The 22,232-nt window shown below is 54.2% G+C and overlaps 2 protein-coding genes across 6 annotated transcripts; one reads left to right on the forward strand and one right to left on the reverse strand.

The window, feature by feature from the left end:
- Window positions 1-1,683: 1,683 nt before the first annotated feature.
- ARHGAP33 (Rho GTPase activating protein 33) lies at window positions 1,684-15,139 on the forward strand. Of its 4 annotated transcripts, XM_079117001.1 has the most exons (22): window positions 1,731-1,827; window positions 2,543-2,622; window positions 3,803-3,900; window positions 4,004-4,088; window positions 4,471-4,551; window positions 4,657-4,794; window positions 5,187-5,279; window positions 5,857-5,979; window positions 6,067-6,144; window positions 6,230-6,296; window positions 6,378-6,437; window positions 6,528-6,680; window positions 6,773-6,875; window positions 8,253-8,397; window positions 8,477-8,559; window positions 8,644-8,751; window positions 10,416-10,561; window positions 11,208-11,361; window positions 11,446-11,591; window positions 11,678-11,752; window positions 12,730-13,407; window positions 13,498-15,139. In XM_079117001.1, exons 2-22 carry the CDS (start codon window positions 2,545-2,547, stop codon window positions 14,760-14,762), a joined length of 3,957 nt encoding a protein of 1,318 aa, XP_078973127.1. In that variant the 5' UTR covers window positions 1,731-1,827; window positions 2,543-2,544; the 3' UTR covers window positions 14,763-15,139. The 4 variants fall into 4 exon arrangements, with proteins under 4 accessions (XP_078973130.1, XP_078973127.1, XP_078973128.1 ...); XM_079117004.1 differs by lacking the exon at window positions 2,543-2,622 and having other exon boundaries at window positions 1,684-1,827; XM_079117002.1 differs by lacking the exon at window positions 1,731-1,827 and having other exon boundaries at window positions 2,400-2,622.
- A 137-nt stretch (window positions 15,140-15,276) lies between these two features.
- On the reverse strand, window positions 15,277-22,120 carry LOC306647543 (inactive serine/threonine-protein kinase TEX14-like). Of its 2 annotated transcripts, XM_079117005.1 has the most exons (16): window positions 21,769-22,120; window positions 19,119-19,233; window positions 18,626-18,791; window positions 18,395-18,549; window positions 18,252-18,312; window positions 18,054-18,178; window positions 17,850-17,942; window positions 17,069-17,404; window positions 16,840-16,991; window positions 16,567-16,760; window positions 16,410-16,482; window positions 16,249-16,325; window positions 16,010-16,165; window positions 15,703-15,859; window positions 15,493-15,542; window positions 15,277-15,404 (listed from the first exon to the last, which is right to left on the reverse strand). In XM_079117005.1, exons 1-15 carry the CDS (start codon window positions 21,899-21,901, stop codon window positions 15,535-15,537), a joined length of 2,001 nt encoding a protein of 666 aa, XP_078973131.1. In that variant the 5' UTR covers window positions 21,902-22,120; the 3' UTR covers window positions 15,277-15,404; window positions 15,493-15,534. The 2 variants fall into 2 exon arrangements, 1 of the variants encoding a protein (XP_078973131.1); XR_013760120.1 differs by having other exon boundaries at window positions 15,493-15,859.
- Window positions 22,121-22,232: the final 112 nt, after the last annotated feature.

Here is a 22,232-nt window from a genome sequence, read left to right on the forward strand (position 1 = left end):
GGGAGGGGAGATAGGATGGATTTCTAACAGTAGCTTCTGTGTGTCAGAAACATGGTAATTATTTATTTCCTGGCTTTTTGAACAAACCATACATTTAAGGGAAATCAACAAGAAGGAAATAACTGTTTATAGACAGAAGGAGAAATAAGAGATGTTTATAGTAGCAGAACCTGATCTAGTTAAGCAAGAAGGCAAAGAAAATAAGCTGAACCAGGTAGGAATTATCAAATTCACAAGGGGCCACCATAATTACTATTGATGGTTAAAAAACTACCACCAAAACTAGGTGCATAAAACAATCATTTTATTATGCTTGTGTATTTTGTGAGTCAGGAAATTTGGAGAGGACACAACTGGGAACACTTTATTTCTGCTCCATGGTTTCTGGGAAGACTCAAAGGTGACTTGAGGCTATAGGATGGAATCCTCTGGAACTTATTCATTTACAGTCTGGCACCACTTACAGGGTTCAGAAACCTTAAAAGCTAAACTCAGTTGGGACTATCAACTATATTGTCCATATGTCCTCTCTCCATTGGTTTGGACTTCCTCCAAGTATGGCTGCCTCAACATAGTCACACTTCTCACACGATACTTCATGGTTCTTTGTGTGTGTCACTGGAGATTGAACCTGGACCAGCACTGATCTACATCCCCAGGTCATCCTGCTCCGTTTTTAGACAGTCTCATTCGATTGCCTAGCCTGACTTTGAACTTGTAATCCTCCTGTCTCAGTCTCTCCAGTGGTTGGGATTACAGGTGTGCACCACTATGCCAGGATGTTTTTAAAATATTTACTTTGTTCATTGTCTTTTCCAATTAGCTTTGAACTTCAACGTGGGTAGATTATATTTTCCCCGGTTTTGATGATTGATGTATCCACAAAATTGGTCAGTTTTTGATGGAATGAGTGAATGAATGAATCAATGTATGCTGTCTGAAATGAAGACTTTTGAGGGTATGGCCAACGATGACAGCGTCCTCTTGGAAAGAGCATTGTTACAAAGTGTCTTCTGGGCAGGGCTCAGTCTGTTGTAGGAATGATGGAGAGTGGTTTTATGGGAAGCAAGACCACGTTCTGGCATTTCGGGCTAAACCTTTACCCAGGACAAAGGAGTCGAGGATGGAGGTAGAAGAAGAGATGATGAAAATATCCAGTGGGTACGGCGAAGGCAAGTCGTAGAGGACCTAAGATTATATCCCACGCAGGGTGTGCTAGGCAATAAAAACGAAAGTGGGAGGAGCGCCCTTCTGATTCTGTGGGTGGAGATAGGGTCTAGACTGACAAGGTGGGAGAAGCTTTGAAAAGCTGCTCGAGGACTGGAGCAAAACCGTGAGGCCGTGGGAGAATCCAATTAAAAAATGTCAGTATAGTGGTCACTGAGAGTAAACTAAGAGGACAGTCTAATAGTGTTAGAAATGTCGAAAGCCAAGCATAAAGAACCTGGGGGTGTGTCTCAGGAGGAGGATGACAGCCAATAAAAAGCAGTAATGGGCGTGGCGCTGTCAAACTTTGGGGGTGGAACTGAAGAGAGAGCCGGGGGTGGTACCAAAGGCAAAGCCAATGAAAAAGCTCCAGGTGGGCGTGGCGTCGCCGATAGGCCAGGGGTGGGGCCAATGAGAAGCGGCGCCGCGTCCCCGTTATCCCCCGCCCCCGTGGGGCGCGCGCTGGAGCCACCGGCGGCCGTTAGGGGCGGGGTCTGCAGCCGCCCGCGCGCGGCTCGCGCCCTCCCCTTTGTGTCGCCATGGCGGCGGCGGCGGCTACGAGGACTATGAACGAGAGGTCGAGCGCGGCCGGGGCCTGACGGAGGCTACGCGACTATGGTGGTGAGGGGCCCACGCGGCCGTCAGTCTGTCGGTCCGCGTGTCAGTCTGTCCGTGCGCGGCCCCTCCCTGCGCGCCCCGCCCCTGGCCCCGCCCGAACCCTCGGCCTGCGCCGCCCCTCACCCTTCGTCGCGATCCCTCTAGTCCCCAGGCCAGGTCCTGGGTCCGAGCCCTTACCTCGACCCCGCCCCCTCCGCGCGTCCCTTTCCGCGCCCTGAATGGGGGTGACAGTGGCTGAGGACCCAGGCTTGCGAGAAGGGACTGGTCCAGGGAAGGACCCGCACCACGCGAGTGGCCCCCGCAGGGGTCTGCTGAGGCTCCCTGGAAACCAGCCTCCATTCCAGCGCCTTCCTCGGCATCCTCATCCACACCCTCACCCCTCCCTAGTGTAGCCCCCTCCTCCTCCCAACAGCCCCTTTCTCATTCCTGAGCCCCACCCCCACCGGCTCCATCCTCAGCCTGACCCTTTTCTTCTCCTCCTCCCTCATTTTCACCCCATCCCAGCCCCTCTCAGTCCCCCGCCCCGCATCTGTCTAAACCCTTACCTCAGCCTTTCCAGGCGTTCCCCTCCTTACTCCACCCAACAAGCCAGAACCTTACCCTCCCCTTGATCCTTGGGTCCTCTCCATCTTCTTGTGCTCATCTCCCCTCCTCCACTGGCTCCCTCTCCCACCATTCATCCATTCATCCATCCGTACCTCATTCCCTCACTCAACAGACATGCTCCAGGCACAGAGAGAGTCAGATCCCATCCTGCCTTGGGGAGCTTCATGGGCTGGCAGGGGACAGACCCTGAGGGTGAGACCCAGGGATGAACTCCGGGTTGCAGGGACATGGAGGAGGGAGAAGCTGGAGCCCAATCTGGGGAATCCCTGAATTCCCATCTGGTAGCTGGCTAATTTATTCATCAGATTGTACCTAGCCCAGGCTGTGCAATTGTTCTGGCATTGGGCATTGGGGACCCAGAGAGGAATTCAGTATAATCCTCCCTGTGAAGAGTAGCAACTCTGTGCCCACCTCTGTGCTGGGCATGCTGGGGTGTCTCAGCCTGGGGCCCTGTTTCTGGGGAGATCAAAGTCCAGTGGGGGATATGGGCTTGTCACCAGACAGTGGCATCTCAGAGTGCTCAGGGCTATGATGGGACGAACTCAGGAAGAATTATGGAGTTTGGGATTAGAGGACCTCAGAGAATGGAGAGAGCCCAGAAGAGATGTCTGGCATAGCCTAAAAGACCAAGAAGGGCTTTCTGGGGGAGTACACATGTGAGTTAAGGCCTGAGGGATGAGGAGGAGAGGACCTAGTCACAGGGTGGGGACAAGTGTTCCAGGCTAAGGAAATAGCATGCACAAAAGCATAAAAAGAAATGAGAAAGTGGTGTTTTTGCTGAACTCTCAGAAGTTCAAGAGCTCTGAGAGTAGGGACAATGGGGAGAGATGGAACTGGAGAGAAACCAGTTGAGGGAAGTTTGAATATCAGACTAGAGACTTCCAACTTCATCTTGAAGACAGCAGAAAGCCTTTGTACGTTCAGGATCTGTGGAGAGATAGGGCCATATTTGTGTTTTGTGAAAATTATCCTGGCACTTTTGAAGAATCTGGCAGTAGGGGAGAGGTTGGAAGCAAAAGACTGACAAAACGAGCTGTGATTGTCCAGAGAGTGGCAGGAGATGACTGTACCCTGCAGAGGCTACTGACGGGTCTTAAACAGGGAGAGCTGAGACCAACACACTCTCTCTCTCCTGTTGACTCGTGCCTTGGCCCCTGTTTCTCCAGTCCTCCACTCTAGCCCACACATGAAGAAGCCTATCCTCAGCCCAGTCCTTACCTCCTGCTGACCTACCATCTTGCCCCATGCTCAGGAAAACATGCCAAGCAAGGAGCAACCCAGGCCTCTAGGTCTAGGCTGGCAGATAACAATGCTCCTGTTGTCTCTTTGCTCCCATCTCTGGGAGCCTCTGATTCTTCTCTCTGCTCTACAGGCCCGAAGCACTGACAGCTTGGATGGCCCAGGGGAAGGCTCAGTGCAGCCCCTACCCCCAGCTGGGGGGCCCAGTGTGAAGGGGAAGCCTGGGAAGAGGTGAGGGGTGAGGAGGGAAAGGCTTAGCTTAGGAGGAAGGGAAACTTGAAGAGGGAGGGAGCCTAAAGGAAGGAGCCACTGGTGATGTATCACCTTCTCCCAGGCTCTCAGCTCCTCGAGGTCCTTTCCCCCGGCTGGCTGACTGTGCCCATTTCCACTACGAGAACGTTGACTTTGGCCACATTCAGGTATGGGTTTTTTGCATCCAGGTAGAAAGGTGAGATCTTACCCAAACACGAACCAGTGTCAACTATATCACGGAAGTCTGTCCCTATATAGCTGTTCCTCCTGTCTGAGCAGTCAGTAGCAGGAGTCTCAGGGGCTAGGGCAGATGGGGAGAGCTGCTCATTTGTCCATCCAATGGTTATTGGACTTATTCATCCAGTGATTTTTTTCTTAAGTATCCGTTCTGTGCCAGAGCCCTATACTCTGACCAAAAGATCTCTAGGTCCTATCCTTGGGAAGGTTCAGGAGGGAGATACAGACCCGTCCCTAGATAGTGCCAGCTTAGAAAGATCACGACTGGGACAAAAGTGAGGCCTTTATGTGGGCCTTTGTTTACCTCTGCAGCTCCTCCTGTCTCCAGAGCGTGAAGGCCCCAGCCTCTCTGGAGAGAATGAGCTGGTGTTTGGGGTGCAGGTGACCTGTCAGGTAAGGGCCACCCCTGCTTTTCAAGTAGCCTAAGGAACTGATACCATAGTCCTCAGCTCAGCGTAATGGGACTACTCTTCTCTTCTGTCCCTCTTGCTCCCACAGGGCCGTTCTTGGCCAGTTCTCCGTAGTTATGATGACTTCCGTTCACTGGATGCCCACCTCCACAGGTGCATATTTGACCGGAGGTTTTCCTGCCTCCCAGAGCTCCCCCCACCCCCAGAGGGTGCCAGGGCAGCCCAGGTAACATATGTGTTGTCTCCCTGCCTCAGCCATTGGTGTGTCCTCACTAGGAGATGTGTGAAATCATCAAGGCGGCGGGGGGGTGGTGGTAGATAAATGTTTAAAGATTGGTATGGTCTGAGTCCCAACCACAGCCTTAGAAATATAAAAGGGTTCTGGAGCTTCCTTTAGTTTGGGACGATGGGATGGTCCAGAGATTCCACAGGAGGATTAGCATAGCCATATCAATTGCACTCTGGAGCTTAGCACAGGTTGTTTACCAATTGATATGATAATATTTCAATACCATGTTGAATTTTCATCCTGCCCAGAGATGAGCTAGGGCAGTGTGGGAGGGCAGAGGCTCTCTCAGCATCTGCTCACAGGAGCCTACCCTTACAACCTGCCCCCAGATGCTGGTACCATTGCTACTGCAGTACCTGGAGACCCTGTCGGGACTGGTGGACAGTAACCTCAACTGTGGGCCTGTGCTCACCTGGATGGAGGTGGGCCTGGGCAGGGGGGCTTGGAATTAGGAGCAAGAAAGGGGTGTCTGAGGTGTTAAGAACCAGCCTGGGAGTGTGTGTGGGCACAGAAAAGAAAGGAGCCAGAGTGGGGGAAGCACTGGTATTTTAGTGTCTGTGTGGGCGCCTGCCTGTGAGAGAAGTGTGTGTCTGTGTGTGTCAGTGTGTTTTAGCAGGTGTTGGACTATGGGGACCTGAGCATTTAAAGGTACACCATTTAGAAATGGATTGGGCTGTAACTTCAAGAACACCTGGCTTAAACCAGAGGGTTCTTAGATAATAAAAACATTCCATAACAGTATCTGCTATGGAGGATGAAGGTGCTGGAGTGGGTGAGGCAACCTTGGGGGCAGAAGAGTCCTGAGACGTGTCTAGGGTGGGGAAAAGTGGGCATTATTTTAAAGGGGGACAGAAATTTAGGTGATTGACCAATAGCTCTAAGTGACCGAGGTTTTTAAGTAGGGAACAAGCAGTGACCTCACTGGGCATGGAGGAACTCAGCTGTCTTTATTAACCCTTTCATCTGACCTCTCCTTGCGACATCTCCCCTCCATCTCAGCTGGACAATCATGGCCGGCGACTGCTCCTCAGTGAGGAGGCCTCACTCAATATCCCTGCGGTGGCTGCTGCTCATGTGGTCAAACGGTATACAGCTCAGGCACCAGATGAGCTATCCTTTGAGGTGAGGCTGTCGGCAAGCAAGTTCCAGCTGAACTCCCCACTTCCCCTTTCCCTTCTGACCCCCCTCCTCCCACCTGTCCATTCCCAGGTGGGAGACATTGTCTCAGTGATTGACATGCCACCCACAGAGGATCGGAGCTGGTGGCGGGGCAAGCGAGGTTTCCAGGTGAGCCTGGCTTTTGGTGGACATGTGGGTCTAGGGTGCCATGCCAAGTACGCTGGCCCAGCTACTGACTCTGACCCCTCCTCAGGTTGGGTTTTTCCCCAGTGAGTGTGTGGAACTCTTCACAGAGCGGCCGGGTCCAGGCCTAAAAGCAGGTAAGTGCCACGGACAGAGTGGGAGGCCCCCTGCATCCTCTGCCTACCATCCATCCTTTCCACCCGTTGTCCACCCCACAGATGCTGATGGTCCCCTGTGTGGCATCCCAGCTCCCCAGGGTATCTCCTCTCTGACCTCAGGTAAAGGAAACCAGGGGTCAGGTCTCTTCCCTCTGCCCCACTAAGCTTATGACTGTACTGACTGTAGGTGGCCTGACTTTTCCCCTATAGCTGTACCTCGACCTCGTGGGAAGCTAGCTGGTCTCCTCCGAACCTTCATGCGCTCCCGCCCTTCTCGGCAGCGGCTGCGGCAGCGGGGAATCCTGCGGCAGAGAGTGTTTGGCTGTGACCTTGGAGAACACCTCAGCAACTCAGGCCAGGATGGTAAGGATTGGGTCCACTTTTCCATCTCACCCTACTCCACCCCTCCTATCTAGGATGTGACCTGCCAGCCCTGACTCTGTTGCTTTCCCCAGTACCCCAAGTACTACGCTGCTGCTCTGAGTTTATTGAGGCCCACGGAGTGGTGGACGGAATCTACCGGCTCTCAGGCGTGTCCTCCAACATCCAGAGATTGCGGTGAGGGTCCTTCACCAAACCCTTTCTTCCATAAGTTTCACTGAGCTCCTCTCTAGTCCAGCCCTGTACTATGTGCCAGGTTCATAATTACTGGAATGTAGGAGGGCACAGAGAAGGGGTGAGTAAAAGCTGGGGGCAGGGGGAGCTTCCTTGAGGAGGTAAAGCCCAGCTAAAGCCTGAAAGGTGAGAGTGGAATTAGCACCCTAAGAGAGGGATCATCCTTCACTGGACACCTGCCACATACTGAGCACTATTCCACACTGGGGACATAATGGTGAATGAGATAATCAGAAACTTCTGCCCTCATGGGGCTCGCATACCAGAAGGAAATATGAGCAAGAAAATGATAGTTTACTAGAAGGTGACAGATGCTTTGGAGAAAAATTGATTAGGAGTAAGGAGAATCATAATCAACCAGGAAGGAGGATTGCAGTTTTAAGAGCGTGGGCAGAGGCACATCATGAGGAAGAGCTGTGGTGGCGGTGAGGGAACAGGCCATGTAGATCTCTTGGGAAAAGCAGTCAGTGGAGCGAGCAACCAGTGCAATGGGGAAAGCAGCAAGTGATGAAGTGGAGAATCATTGGCAGTGTGTGCACTGCCTTTTTGTGACTGTTAGGATTTAGGCTTTTATTCTGAATCAGGGGGAACCATAGAAAGGTTCTGAGCCAAGAAGGGACAGCATGCATAGCAGTCTAGAGGTAGGAAGGAATGGAACTGGTGGTACACGACTATAATCCAGGCAACTAGGGAGGCTGAGGCAGGAGGTTTGCAAGCTCAAGGCCAGCCTGGGCAACTTAGTGAGATTCTGTCTTAAAATAAAAAAGGGTTAAGGGTTCAGTGGTAGAGTGCCCCTGAGTTCAATCCCCAGTACTGGAAAACACACACACACACACACACACACACACACAGAGCAAAGAGTAGACAGAGCCCATGAGGTGAGAGCTCAAAGGCTGGAGGAGCAGTGAGACTAGCAATGAGGTTGTCCTACATAGGAGCTTCACCTGCTGGCAGTGGGCCCCCATGGGAGTTAAGAGGAGGGGGTTGCTAGGATCTTATCTGCATTTTCCAGTGACAGCTTCAAGCCAGATGAATGACACAGCTTCATGGCAGGGCATGGTCACTCTGGAGCCAGCCTTCAGTAGCTATAGGCAGAGGCATCACACACTGGAGCCTCATTGTCCTCTTCTGCAAAATGGGGCACCCTTGTCTTGCCCACACAGAGTTTTGGGAGGTTTTGTAAAGTTCTCCTTCTGGATAGCTCAGCATAGGGCCTAAGGAAGACAGTTATATCCACCAGTGGGAACTTGGGTAGGGCTAGGGGAATGTGACCAGGGGAGCCAATCTGACCCGAACCTCTTCCTGATCTAATGATCTCAGGCATGAATTTGACAGTGAGAGGATCCCTGAACTGTCTGGACCTGCTTTCCTGCAGGACATCCACAGCGTCTCCTCCCTCTGCAAGCTTTATTTCCGAGAGCTGCCAAACCCCTTGCTCACCTACCAGCTCTATGGGAAGTTCAGTGTGAGTAAGGGAACTAGCAAGGTTGGAGGGTGCCAGGATGCATCTGGCCCAGCCCCATCATGCCTGTTCACAATCTCAGGAGGCCATGTCAGTGCCTGGGGAAGAGGAGCGCCTGGTGCGAGTCCATGATGTCATCCAGCAGCTACCCCCACCACACTACAGGTAAACCAGAAGCAGCAGGGAAGGGCTGTGGTAGAATTCCAAGTGGGCTGGGGCTCAGCTGTCCCCCTCTGCTCCCATTCCCAGGACTCTGGAGTACCTACTGAGGCACTTGGCCCGAATGGCGCGACACAGTGCCAACACCAGCATGCATGCCCGCAACCTGGCCATTGTCTGGGCACCCAACCTCCTACGGTAAGCTGGCAGCTTACCAGCCTGATCCTCTTCATATTTTTCAAATAACTCTCATGTACTAGTCCCTGATCTTAGCACTTGGAACACAGTAGTGAGCAAGATCTTGTCTTCAGGGGCTCACATTCTCATGGAGGAAATAAACAATGAATCATCAATAAGAAAAATAGAGTAATGTCTGATACCAAGAAGGAAGATAGGAAGCAGGAAAGGGAGGTGTACCAAGTCATGGTAGCTTGAAGTTTTTAGCAGAATGGCAGAGAAGGCTTATAAGTTTTGTTTTGTGTTTTTTTTTTTTTATGGCCAGCAGCAGGGTAAGCCCTGGCAGATTTGCTGCTAACCAAGACAAAGCAAAATCTTATCCTGGAGGAGTTCCATATTCTTCTGGGAAACATGTAAATAAGTGAAATGGGTAGTGCATCAGATGATGGGCATAAAAAGTACAAGGAAAATTAAGCAGAAAAGAAAGACCAAGGGTACAAAGAAGGAGGTCTACAATTTTAAATAAGGTGGGTGGGGAAGACTTAATTGAAAAGGTAGTATTGGAGTCAAGACCTGTGTGGAGTATGGGAGGGACCCATGTGGACTCTGGGAAGGAGCAAGCCAGACAGAAGAGCAGTGAGTGCAAACAGAAGGTGGGATGGTCCGTGATGTATGAGAAGAACAGCAGGGATGCCAGTGTGGCTGGAGCTGAATGAGTGAGAGGAACTGAGGGGAGGTGAAGATGGGGTCAGAGAAATAATCAGACCAGATAGAGTGACTCACGTATCATAGTGAGGATTTTGCTTTTAGCTGGAGTGAGGTGCAGCCAGGACAGTGCTCTGAACAGGGAAGGCCCTGATCTGACTCAGTTGTTCTCAGGCTCCCTCTTGCTACAGGTAGGAATAGACTATGGGGAGAGGGACAGGAACAGGAGGCCTGGGAGGAGGCTGCTATTATGTTCATGTGGAAGGGAACAGAGTCTGGGCCAGTATGTTAGTCAGGTTTCCATTACTATAATGAAATACTGAGATAATTAACTTATAAAGAGAAAAGGTTTATTTTGGCTCACAATTTTGGGGGTTTCAGTTCACTATCATTTGGCCCCATTGCCTTGGGCCTATGTGAAGCAACACATCATGGCACCTAATGGCCAGGACACAAAAAAGAAAGTGATGAAGGGACCAAGGTCCTAAAATCCTCCTTAAAGGCCCCCCCCAATGACCTAAAGACTTTCCACTAGGCCCCACATCTTAAAGGTTCCACCACCTCCCAATAAGCACCACCTTGGAGACCAAGCCTTTAATACGTGGACCTTTGGGGGACATTTGTGATCCAAACCATAGCAGCCAGTATGGGGGTTGTAGAGGGGAGAAGAGTTAGATTCCAGATAGATTTTATAGGTGGAACTAACAGGTTTGACTGACAGATTGGATGTGGGTGTGAAGAAAAGCGAGGGATCAAGGACAATCCTGGTGTTTGGCCCGAGTCATTAGAACTGCATTGACTAAGATGGGGAAGGTGGGAAAGTTTGGGGGAAGGTTGAGCACCCAGTTCCACATATGATTAGTTCAGGAAAGTCTGAGGTGTTGAATAGACAGTCACTGCTTCCATTGGTACCCCACATCACCCACCTAGAACCTGCTAGCCCAGGCTTAAGGCACCTGGCCTCCTCCTCTTCCCTTCAGGTCCATGGAGCTAGAGTCAGTGGGACTGGGTGGAGCAGCAGCCTTCCGGGAGGTTCGGGTGCAGTCTGTGGTGGTGGAATTCCTGCTGACTCATGTGGAGGTCCTGTTCAGTGATACCTTCACCTCTGCTGGCCTTGACCCTGCAGGTATGCCCACCCTACCCTCTGACGTCCTGGCTACTGCCGGCTCAATGTCAGGGCAGCAGTGGGAGGGCAGGTGGGCTCCAGCCCTGTCCCTACCCCACTGAAGCTGGACCTCCTTCCCAACTCCTTGAGGAACCCGCCCGGGCCCATCCCTCTCCCCGCCCCCTGCCCCCTCCTTCTCATTTCAGCTCCTACGCTCAGGATCCCCACTTCTTGGCCAGGACGCCGTTCTTCCTTCACCCCTTATAGCTCCTGGGGGCACTTGGGGCCATGGGTCCACCTGGGAGGAAGTGGGAGGTCCCCAGATTTGACCCTGCCCGGGCCCTGCCCAGACTCCCTGCCCTGCCCGGGACCCCAGCCCAGTCAGGATTCAGCTCATCGGAGGGCCCTCTGGCCCGAGGTAACTGACCAGAGCCGCTGCCCTTGCTGGCTGCTGGGAGCTGCCTTCTCATCAGCTCGTTCCGCCTCACCTCTCCTCCTCACCTGCCTGCTGCCCAACCCCCATTCCTGCCTGATCCACCCTGGCCCCCTGCCTTGCCAGCCCGGGTGGGCACGCTGCGGGGCCGGGGCTTGGGCTGTGGCGCTTGGCTTTGCCTGTAGCCTTAAGTGACCTCAAAGCTGATAGTTTCCCCCTTTCTGACCTCCCTAGGCCGCTGCCTCCTCCCCAGGCCCAAGTCTCTTGCGGGTAGTGGCCCTTCCACTCGCCTGCTGACACTGGAGGAAGCCCAGGCTCGTACCCAGGGTAGGCTGGGAACACTCACTGAACCCACAACTCCCAAAGCTCCAGCCTCACCTGTGGAAAGGTGAGTGGGATACTGGGCGAGGGGGTAGGAGGCCTGGAGGTGACTGGTTCCTCAGATTCCTCTTGTTTCTCATCCAAACCCCAGGAGGAAAAGGGACAGAGGCGAGAAACAGCGGAAGCCAGGGGGTAGCAGCTGGAAGACATTCTTTGCTCTAGGCCGGGGCCCCAGTATCCCCCGAAAGAAGCCCCTGCCCTGGCTAGGGGGCACCAGAGCCCCACCGCAGCCTTCAGGTCAGTGGCCGTGCAGTTGGCACAGTGAGGGGATGGTCTGCAGCAGGCCCGCCTACCTCTCCTACCTCTCCTCCCTCTCCTCGCAGGCAGTCGACCTGACACAGTCACGCTGAGATCTGCCAAGAGTGAAGAGTCTCTGTCATCACAGGCCAGCGGGGCTGGTGAGCAGGGGGTGGGCCCTACATATGCCCAAACAGCACGCTAGGGGGAACAGAGGCCCTGGTTTTATCTCCAAACATTGTATTTCAGATTAGGGGTGGGTGGGTCCTGAAGATTTAAATTTTAAACATCTGAACCTTAGGTACAATGAGTTGCCTAAAGTTTACCACATACTGTACTTGTTCTTTAAAACAGTCTTTAGTTTATTCATTCCTTTTGAAAAAAATTTGAATATTATGAATATACATCAACTCCCTAGACACAGCTAGAAGAGCCCCAAGTACCTTGCCCGGGAGCCCCTTCCCTCTCCCCCACCACCAGAGGCATCCTCTAAATTCAATGCTTATCATGTCCTTGCTTCAAAGATTTTATCACATGCAATATATGTGTAAAGAACATATTGCTCAGTTCTAGTTGCTTCTGATACTATTTATAGGAAATGTTAAGAAAGGAGAGAGGAGGTATCATGCTATTTATGGAATGAATTTTTCACTCACAACTCCATTACAAACTGCTATCTGTGTTGCTGAGAGTAGCCCAGATTCATCCCATTGCTTTCTAGCGTTCTGGGGGTGGATAGCCCATCCCAAATCAGATGGTGAGGAATCCCTGCCGTAGATTGCTCTGCCATATTCCAGGAGTAGAGGTGCTGTACTGTAGGGTCTGCACACATTCAACTTACAGGACAACGGTGAATTGCTTTCCCAAAGCAGTCCCATCTGGATGCCCAGCAGCTGTGTGTGAGATCCTGTTGGTCTCATGCTCACAGATCATGGGGTAGCATGACTCCTTTCTTGCTTGGGGTCTCTTCATGGTCTTGCCTGAACAATTCTTCCTGAATTCACAGCCTCTTTAGCCCTCTCTAGGGAAGTGCCTCTTAGTGTCATTTCCCCACCTTCCTATTGACCTGTGCTCTGTTCTCTCTGATGTCTCAGTACATAAAGTTCTGACCCCTGGTTTCTAACTGTGCCCCCTCCAGGCCTCCAGAGGCTGCACAGGCTACGGCGACCCCACTCCAGCAGCGATGCTTTCCCTGTGGGCCCAGCACCTGCTGGCTCCTGCGAGAGCCTGTCCTCCTCATCTTCCTCCTCTTCCTCCTCTTCCTCTTCATCCTCCTCCTCCTCTTCCAAGTCCTCAGCAGCTGGCCTGGGACCACACTCTGGGTCCCCTTCACACCGCACCTCAGCCTGGCTAGATGATGGTGATGAACTGGACTTCAGCCCACCACGCTGCCTGGAGGGACTCCGGGGGCTTGACTTTGATCCCCTTACATTTCGCTGCAGCAGCCCCACCCCAGGGGACCCTGCACCTCCTGCCAGCCCAGCACCCCCTGCCTCTGCTTCTGCCTTCCCACCTAGGGTGACCCCCCAGGCTCTCTCACCCCGTGGGCCCACCAGTCCTGCTTCACCCGCTGCCCTGGACATCTCAGAGCCCCTGGCTGTATCAGTGCCACCTGCTGTCCTAGAACTGCTGGGGGCCGGGGGAACAGCTGCCTCAGCCACCCCAACACCAGCGCTCAGCCCTGGCCCAAGCCTGCGCCCCCATCTTATTCCCCTGCTGCTGCGTGGAGCAGAAGCCCAGCTGAGTGACACCTGTCAACAGGAAATCAACAGCAAGCTAGCACTGCCTAGTCCCCGGGGAACCCAGGGCCAGCATGGTGAGTTCCACTTGGTCCATCTCATACTTTCATAGACCCTGAGGTTGTCCCAGGACATAGCTGACTTCCTTCCCATTCCTTTCTGTGTAGGTCCTGGTATGGATTCACCATTGCTGCCCCCACCCCTGTCCCTCCTGCGCCCCGGGGGGGCCCCACCTCCACCCCCCAAGAACCCAGCACGCCTCATGGCTCTGGCCCTGGCTGAGCGGGCTCAGCAGGTGGCCGAGCGACAGAGCCAACAGGAACATGGGGGCACCCCACCTGTTCCCCGTTCCCCTTTCCGCCGCTCACTGTCCCTGGAAGTAGGTGGGGAGCCTGTGGGGATCTCAGGGAGTGGGCCACCCCCTCACTCCCTGGCCCACTCGGGGGCCTGGGTCCCAGGACCCCCCACCTACCTACCAAGACAACAAAGTGATGGGAGCCTGGTGAGGAACCAGCGGCCCATGGGGACCTCAAGGAGGGGACTCAGAGGCCCAGCACAGGTCAGTGCCCAGCTCAGAGCAAGTGGGGGGTGCAGGGATGCCGCAGAGATGGCAGCCCAGTCCTCATGTTCTGTCCCCTCACAGGTTCCTACCCCTGGCTTCTTTTCCTCAGCCCCCCGGGAATGCTTGCCACCATTCCTTGGGGTCCCCAAACCAGGCCTGTATCCCCTGGGCCCCCCATCCTTCCAGCCCAGCTCCCCAGCCCCAGTCTGGAGGAACTCCCTGGGCCCTCCTGCACCTCTCGACAGGGGAGAGAACCTATACTATGAAATTGGGGCAAGTGAGGGGTCCCCCTACTCTGGCCCCACCCAGTCCTGGAGTCCCTTTCGCTCCATGCCCCCCGATAGGCTCAATGCCTCATATGGCATGCTTGGCCAATCACCACCACTCCACAGGTCCCCCGACTTCCTGGTCAGCTACCCCCCACCCACCTCCTGCTTTCCCCCTGACCATCTTGGCTACTCAGCCCCACAGCATTCTGCCCGACGTCCCACCCGGCCTGAGCCCCTCTATGTCAACCTAGCCCTAGGGCCCAGGGGTCCCTCACCTGCCTCTTCCTGCTCTTCCTCTTCCCCTCCTGCCCACCCCCGAAGTCGTTCAGATCCTGGACCCCCAGCCCCCCGCCTTCCCCAGAAGCAGCGGGCACCTTGGGGTCCCCGCACCCCTCACAGGGTACCTGGCCCCTGGGGCCCTCCAGAGCCTCTCCTGCTCTACAGGGCAGCCCCACCAGCCTATGGGAGGGGGGGTGAGCACCACAGAGGGTCTCTGTATAGAAATGGGGGTCAGAGAGGGGAGGGGGCTGGTCCCCCACCCCCTTACCCCACTCCTAGCTGGTCTCTCCATTCTGAGGGCCAGACCCGAAGCTACTGCTGAGCCAGCGCTGATGAGGACCTTATTCCCCTCCCTTCACCCTCAGTGAATCTTAGCCCAACCCAATCCCTTGTTTTGTATTTACTTGAGCTCCTGAGCCCTACCCCAGGTTTCTAACTTTGTAACTTGCTTCTGATATGGGTCCCTAATCTGAAATCAGTGTCTCTACCCTGGCTGAAGGGTATGCCTATCTCCCCACCATCCTCCCTCCTGGGGCTCTCGCACAAATCTGAGGGAGGGCTAGGCCGACACCCTGTTCTCCCTCTCCCTCCAGGAGTCCCCTGCCTGTCCTGACCTGTGCACAGGGGGTAGGGGGACAAATCCTGCCCATCTTTCCCCATGTGCCCCACTAAACCATCTGACAAAATTAATGAATAAAAATGGAGAAAATGTGGCTGCTGGTGTCATGCTGGGGTCAGACTGGGCAAATGAAAACAGATATGCGTTGCTTTTTCATTTTCTTTCCTTTAGGGCAGGCACTGGGTGGGGGGTCAGTCCCTCCTGGAAGGCCGGGGGACTATTATCCTCAGGGAGAGGCCATTGGCACCCTAGCAATCTGTGCCAGGAGTGGGACTGAGGCTGGGCTTTTCTTGGAGTTGACATCTGCTCTGCAGCTCTGCCATGATCTCCTCCAGAAGGTCCATCCTGGGGAGCAGTGGGGCAGGGAGACCCATGGTCACCTGACGGATGAGGGAGGAGCCCAGGGTCCTCCCGCCGGGGCTCCATTTCTCACTTCTGCAGGCTGGAGAAGAGCCCTCCCCCGCTGAGTTCAGTGCTAGATGCCTGCAGGAGAAAAGGGCTTGAGCTGCCTCTGGGGGTCATGAAGCTCCAGTGGGCCTGGAAGAATGGAATGGAGCAGGGATGGGTTCAAGGTCTTCCCTGCCAGCAGCCTCCCAAGGTGTGGGAAGCCTCCCTGTGGGTCAGCAGGCAGGGGTGGGCTCACAGGGCCAGGGGTCCAGCGGGGCAACCCTGTGTGGGTGCTGCAGCAGCCCCTGCAGGGCTTGGATCTTGACTGAGAACTTCCTCTCAAACTGCTCCACAGAGCTCTGGGTCCCCAGCAGGGAGGCTGATTCCTGAAAGCTGGAGTGCAGGGCAGGGCCCTGAGGGAAGCACGGTTGGTCAGGGGTCACAGTTTCAGTGAGGGGACAGTTCAGAGTCCCTGGGGGGAGGTCCATTGGTCAGAGGAGAGGGAGCCAAGGGGGTACTGGGGTGGGAGGTCGGGTTAGCAATGGGCTCTGGGGCGTCCATACTATGGAGCTAGGTTCCAGGCGGCAGTGCAGGCTGCCCCTGGCGGTGGGGCTGGGGCTGGGGCTGGGGCTGCTGCCTAGAGTCAAACTGCTGCTGGAGTCCAAGGCTGCACTCCTCTGCACTCTACTGTGGCCTGTGGCCCCCGGAGTCTCCAGGGCCTGCAGAAAACAATGGAAGAGCTGGCATGGCCCAGGTGCCCCACACCTCCCTTGGTCCCCCACCTCCATTCCCTGGCTCCTACCTGGGATAGGACAGGGCCTGGGGGCACAGGCCTGGGTCTGGTCTTGACTCTGGAAGTTACCTCATAGAACAGTTTCTCTGGGGAGACAGAGCAGCTGGTTGTACCCGGGAGGCACAGATCAGCTATGCCCAGCACCACCATCACCCCTCCTCACCCTCTACCTGGTGGGGAACCCTGCAGTACAGGGGACAGTGTGGTCCACTCAAATGGGGAACTGACCTCAGGGGACGAGTCCTGTGGAAAGGAGGTGGGTTTTGGGGACATAAGCCCTGCCTGGGATTCCATGACTACCCCCAACCCCTGCTGACCTTCCTGTACCTGGGCCATGGCCTCCCGCAGCAGGTATCGAGTACTCTGCAAGCTGCCCCAGCGGTCAGCAGGCCCTAGGCCCAGTCCAGCCTGAACCAGGGCCTGGTAGGGGGCTGGCACCATGGGGTCCAGAGCTGGGCTCTCCCCTGCCTCCAGCTTAGCCTTCACCTCAGGCCCCTCTCTCCCAGCCCAGGGCAGCTCTCCTGTGAGAAAGTACAATCAGGGAACCCAAACAGGTGGGATGCCTCCGTGGGGCAGGGTGTAGGGTGGTCACTCACTGACCAGTGAAAACCTCCTGAGCCAGGATGCAGAAGCTGTACAGGTCTGAGGTGGTGGCAGGCATGTCACCATGAATCAGCTCAAGTGGCAGCCATGGGTACAGTTCAGGGGGTGGGGGCAGCCCTTGGTTACCCCAAGGGTAGCCCTGCTGCAGCCTGTGGAGCCCAAGGGGCCTGATGAGCCAGTGGCCACTGGGAGGTACATGGGGCAGGCAGGTGGGGAAAGCACTCACCTGGGTCGCAGCCGGCATTGGTGCAGTGGGCGCCCATGCTCCAGGTTGCCCACCTTAGCCAGGCCTGGCCGCACTAGCTGCACAGCATGGGAGGTGAGCCCACCATGGGCCCGCCAGCGGGCCTGCAGGTACAGCAGGGCCTCCAACACCTGCAGCAGCAGGTGACTGGGCAGCAAGCCTGGCACAGTTTGGGGACTCTCCTCACTTGGTCTCTGCGAGTGCAGCACCATGTGCAGGGAGCCCAGCCACACGGGCTCAAAGAGGAGGCACAGCCCTGACAGATCCACAGAGGGGCTCATTGCCATCAGCAGCAGCAGATTGGGGTGGTGCAGGGTGCTGGGCAGGAGAAGAGGAGGCCACTCACAAGCAGGCCCCGACCTGCATAGGGTGGGTTCTGTTCCTGAGCACAGACCACCCACCCTGTGCCGGGGCAGACCATCTGCACCAGCCACCAGCTAGAGGAAAACCCGAGATCCTGGTCACACAGCACACACACAGCAGTGGCAGAACCTGTACTCCCCATCCATATACCCCTCCCTACACCCACCTCCTCTCCGAGGCCTACAGGACACACCACAAAGAACAGGGTGTCCACTTTCTAGTGGAAGGGGAATCACTCCAGCTGGAAGGCTCCATGCTGTGTTCCCGCCCAGAGGAGAAGACTAACAATGGCCATCGCCATACTCCATGGTCTTGGGTTTATGAAGTGCTGAAGCTGGGAGGGCAGGTGGAGACTGGCATGTAGGAGCAGACTGGGCAGGGGAGAGGGGGGACAGGATACCTGCAGTGCTGAAGGTCAGCCAACAGCACATCAGGATGGGCTCCAGGGACCTTCAGCCGTCGCACAGCCACAGGGTGGCTCCTCCACAGGAGGCTGGAGAATGGCAAGTAGGAAAGAGGGCAGGTCTGAGACTCAGGAGCAGGGTTTCCTTGTGAGGGGGGCAGGAGGCAGAGGGCGCTTCAAGGGCACGGCGGGGGCTCTCACTTGACCATGAGGGTATGGGAAGTGCTCTCGTAGGTGCGGTCAGGCTCGCCCTGGGCTGGCAGTAGCTCCTTCGGGTCCACCAGGGGTATGCCTGTGACCAGCCCCAGTGGCTGCAGGCTGCTCAGCTGGGGATGGGGAGCAGGACCATGAGGCATGAGAAGACAAGGGTGGTCCACACCCCCAGCATCAACCATTTACCTGGCCAAACCCCAAAGCTGGGATTTGAGGGGATCTCCTGATATGCTCTGGCCTCAGTGTTCTGGAGTAAAGGGTGGGCTGCGGTAAGGCTGGAGGAACCGAGCATGGTGTGTGGGTGGGCTCTGCAGGGTGTGGAGCATTACCTGTCTGCCTGTACCAGCCACAGGGAGGACAGGGAGCCACACAGGCTATTCCTGGAGCTGGTCTGCAGCTGGCCCAAGGATGCAGTGGGTGCCAGCTCACCACCATGCACTAGTGCTGACATGTGGGCACGGCAGAGCTGCAACAGCTCCAGCACCTGCATGGGGCACATGGGTGAGGCTGGGTACAGGGCTGGCCCTGATGTCCCCACCTGCACCAACGCCACTGCTTACCTCCCAGCTTGGTTTGGCACCCCCCTGCTCAGCCCAGTCTCGCGGTGTGCGACCCTGCTGGTCACGCAGGCGCAGGTCGCCCCCTGCCTGCAGCAGGTGCAGCATCACCAGGCCACAGCTTGAGAAGGCGCCCGCATGCACTGGTGTGCTGCCATCACGGCAGCGGCTAGGGCAGAATGAGGGTGGGAATGGATTAGGAAAGGGATGGAACGGGGACAGAAAGTGGCAGGATGATGGCCCTAGGGACAGGAGGAGTCACTGTGAACATGGGAAGTGGATATCAGAATGGGAGGAGTCACCTGAGGATGCGATGGGGTCTTGGGGGACTGAGAGGAGGATCACTGTGGACACGGAGGCGGCAGAATGGAAGTAGTTACGGGAATGGGGAAGGGTTAACCCACAGGACAGGGGGTCATCAAGGGGTAGAAGAGGAGGCCTGGCTCTCAGGCTCAGGACCCTGGGAGGGTGGGGGCATCTTGGCCTGTCCACTCACTGGTTGGGGTTGGCACCAAAGGCCAGCAGGAGCCGCACGGCAGAGCTGTGGCCCAACAATGCTGAGAGGAAGAGCCCCGTCTGTCCAGCAGAGTTTTCACCGTCCACCTGGACAACTGATAGGCAGTGAGCCTTAGAACTGCCCGGCCACATACTCCTGGGGGCAGAGGTCCTAGAGGCCATTAGGCAAACATTCTTGCCAATTCTCAGCCTCCACAGTCCCTCCTTGACAGGGTGACCCTTGACCCCAGGCTCCGTCCCTGTGTCCTGGAATCCCCTCCACACACACACAACACCAGCTGCGGAGGACTCCATCCTTCTCAACAAGGTGCACCAGAAATCACCATTAGGTTCACAGAGTTGGACAAGAGTGACATCTGCCTGTCATGCAGACATCCATCCCCCATCCCAGAGGCGTCAAAATCACACTGAGGCTGGAAGGAAGGGAACTTTGTGAAACGTTGTCTGGGACAGACGACCTTCATCCAGCTCTAACTCAGTATTGTACATACAGGTTCCATGTGTCCAGTCTCCAAGTCCTCAACAAAAGCAAACTCTGGATTCTACCAGGGATCTCTCATTTTTGAACACTGAACCTAAAGGCTAAATCTACATAGCAACCGCTTCTTCACTGCCACCCCAATGCCTGAGTCAGTGTCTTCGTCCTCCATCACCCTTCTGCTCAGACGCCACCTGCCTATTACGTACCCTCTGCTTCATGCTCTGTACTTCTGGTCCCCCATGATTCCTGAGTTCCTCTTTTTCCAGGCCCTGTGCCAGGGAGGGCAAATGTATGGTGCCCTTGTCCTTGCACCCACATGTCCTTGGCAGACACAGTCAATCATGCACTTGGTCCAACCCAGCTCTCTGCCTCAAAATCACTCCAAATGTGGACTTTTCAGAACCTCTGAATACCACATTCACTGCATCACATTCAAGTCCATATTTTGCAGTAGTCTTCTAATTGGTTTCTGCACTCATCTTGCAAACACAAAGGCATCTTTTAAAAACACAAATCATTCAAGGACTGGATAATCTTACACAAGTTGTTCCAAAACAATAAAAATAAAAAAGGATGGCAAGGCTCATTTTCTGAGGCCAATCTGACCTTAATTGCAAACCAGATGAGAGTTTCCAGAACCAGAATACACAATTATATTATCAGTTCCACTTATGATCATATGTGCAAAAACCCTTAATAAAGTAAAATTGCTTTATTTCTAGAAAGCAAGGATTATTCAACATAAGAAAATCTATCAATGTAACAAAATGCATTCACAGATTAAAGGACAAACATCACATATTTAACTCAGTAAATAAAAAGTACTTGATGAAAGTTAGTATCAGTTTATGTAGGGAGAGAGCCTCAGAAAACTTAGACGCAAACTCCCTTACTTGATAAAAATTGTAAGCCAATAGGAAGCATGATAACACAGAAACATAGACTCAATCCCTTTAATATCAAGAACAGAATAAAGAAGGAAAGGAAAAGAGGGGACCAGAAATTGGGAGTAAAGCAAATCCCATACATGTATGATTTTGTCAAAATGAACCCAACAATTATGTATCACTCTTATGCACTAATAAAAAGGAGGAAAAAAGAACAAGGAAAAAATACATCTGCCAACAACATGGTTTGGGAGTTCTGGCCAATATTCAAGAGAAGAAATTTAGAGTTCAAATATTGAAGAGCAGAGACTGAACCTTAATCATTTTCAGACAACAAATAACAAAAATTAAAAAAAAAATTAAGGGGCTGGGGTTGTGGTTCAGTGGTAGAGTGCTTGGCTAGCATGTTTGAGGCACTGGATTCGATTCTCAGCACCACACATAAATAAATGAATAAAATAAAGGTCTATCAGGCTGGGGATATGGCTCAGTTGGTTGAGTGCTTGCCTTGCATGCACAAGGCCCTGGGTTCAATCATGTCTATCAACATCTAAAAAATATATACGAAAATTAAAGAATCAACAATTACAACAACTAAGCAAGTTCAGAAAGAGGGCAGATATAGAATCAACCTACAAAAATCAATGAAAATGAAAATTGTAAATTGTTAATGCTCATTGTGATGTTTGTAATTGCCTGCTTACAATTTCAACGGTTTCCCATCCCACCCAGAACAAAATCCACACACATTCTGAAGCTGTTTTCTATCTGGACCTAACTCCTCTACCAGAGTCCCACCGCTGCGCACTCACATGCCCAGTTCATTTTGATTTCAGTGTCTTTGTACAGGCTATTCAGCTTCTAAGGGTGTCTCTGTCTGTCTGTTTTTCTCTCTTCCCTCCCCCCTCTCCTCTCTCTCCTCTCTCTCTCTCTCTCTCTCTCTCTCTCTTTCTCTCTCTCCCTCTCTCTCTCAGATTGGCTCTTATACTGCAGGATTGAAGTTTCACTACATCTGAAAAGCCATCTCGTCCAGTGTGTCTCATCCTCCTTCCTCTTATACCTCCACTATTAGATTTCATTCCCAATGATTCAGAAGTTAAGATTCACCCTTAATTCTCCATCTCGGACGTCTAGCCTGGAGTTCAGTAGGTGCCCGGGTACATAACTGTTGCTTGGCCAGCTGAAGCTGCACTTTCGATACCCACCCCTCTCCTCGCCCCTTGGTCCTGTCCCCGCAGTCCCTCCAGCAGTCAGGCCCTCACCTCTCCGCAGGAGCCTGGCCAGAACCCAGCTTGGGCCCCCAGCCACAGCCAGGCGATGAAGACGGCCCACCTGGGCATCTGGATCCCGCATGGAGCCCAGCTCCACTGGGAAGCGTGAGGGTAGCGAGGGCATCTGTGGGCTGCGGACTTAGTTCCTGGGCCGGGGTCAGCTAGGGGGTCTCATGAGGGCAGAAGGAGGTAAAGTGCCGCACCTCTGGGGGCAATAAAGCAATAAAGTCAGAACAGGCTGGGAGTCCCAGGTGGGGACAGTCTGGATGGGAGAGGGACTTAGGAGGGTTTGCAGGGAAGGGAGGCATCGGAAAGAGATGCAGTGGGGCCTGGGGCGGTCCATACCAGAAGGTCAAGTGTAAGGGAGCCTGAGAACTGAAGCATGAGGGCAGCATAAGGCTGGGAGAGAAGCCGAGGGGCCGGGGAAGGGCGTGCGAGGGTAGTGAAAGGGCTGC

Source organism: Sciurus vulgaris, assembly GCF_902686455.1.
Source record: "Sciurus vulgaris genome assembly, chromosome: 17".
NCBI classification, from domain to species: domain Eukaryota; kingdom Metazoa; phylum Chordata; class Mammalia; order Rodentia; family Sciuridae; genus Sciurus; species Sciurus vulgaris.

What these genes read in the sequence shown, in the direction of transcription:
- ARHGAP33 (XM_079117001.1), top strand. Translation starts at nt 2,545, where the DNA reads ATGCTCCAGGCACAGAGAGAGTCAGATCCCATCCTGCCTTGGGGAGCT. An exon ending in CTGTGCTCACCTGGATGGAG is followed by an intron (nt 5,280 to 5,856) that starts GTGGGCCTGGGC and finishes CCTCCATCTCAG; the next exon opens with CTGGACAATCATGGCCGGCG. An exon ending in CCAGCCTCACCTGTGGAAAG is followed by an intron (nt 11,362 to 11,445) that starts GTGAGTGGGATA and finishes TCCAAACCCCAG; the next exon opens with GAGGAAAAGGGACAGAGGCG.
- LOC306647543 (XM_079117005.1), bottom strand. Translation starts at nt 21,901, where the DNA reads ATGCCCTCGCTACCCTCACGCTTCCCAGTGGAGCTGGGCTCCATGCGG. An exon ending in GCTGACCTTCAGCACTGCAG is followed by an intron (nt 17,405 to 17,849) that starts GTATCCTGTCCC and finishes TCTCCTGCCCAG; the next exon opens with CACCCTGCACCACCCCAATC. An exon ending in GGCTCAGGAGGTTTTCACTG is followed by an intron (nt 16,761 to 16,839) that starts GTCAGTGAGTGA and finishes ACTTTCTCACAG; the next exon opens with GAGAGCTGCCCTGGGCTGGG.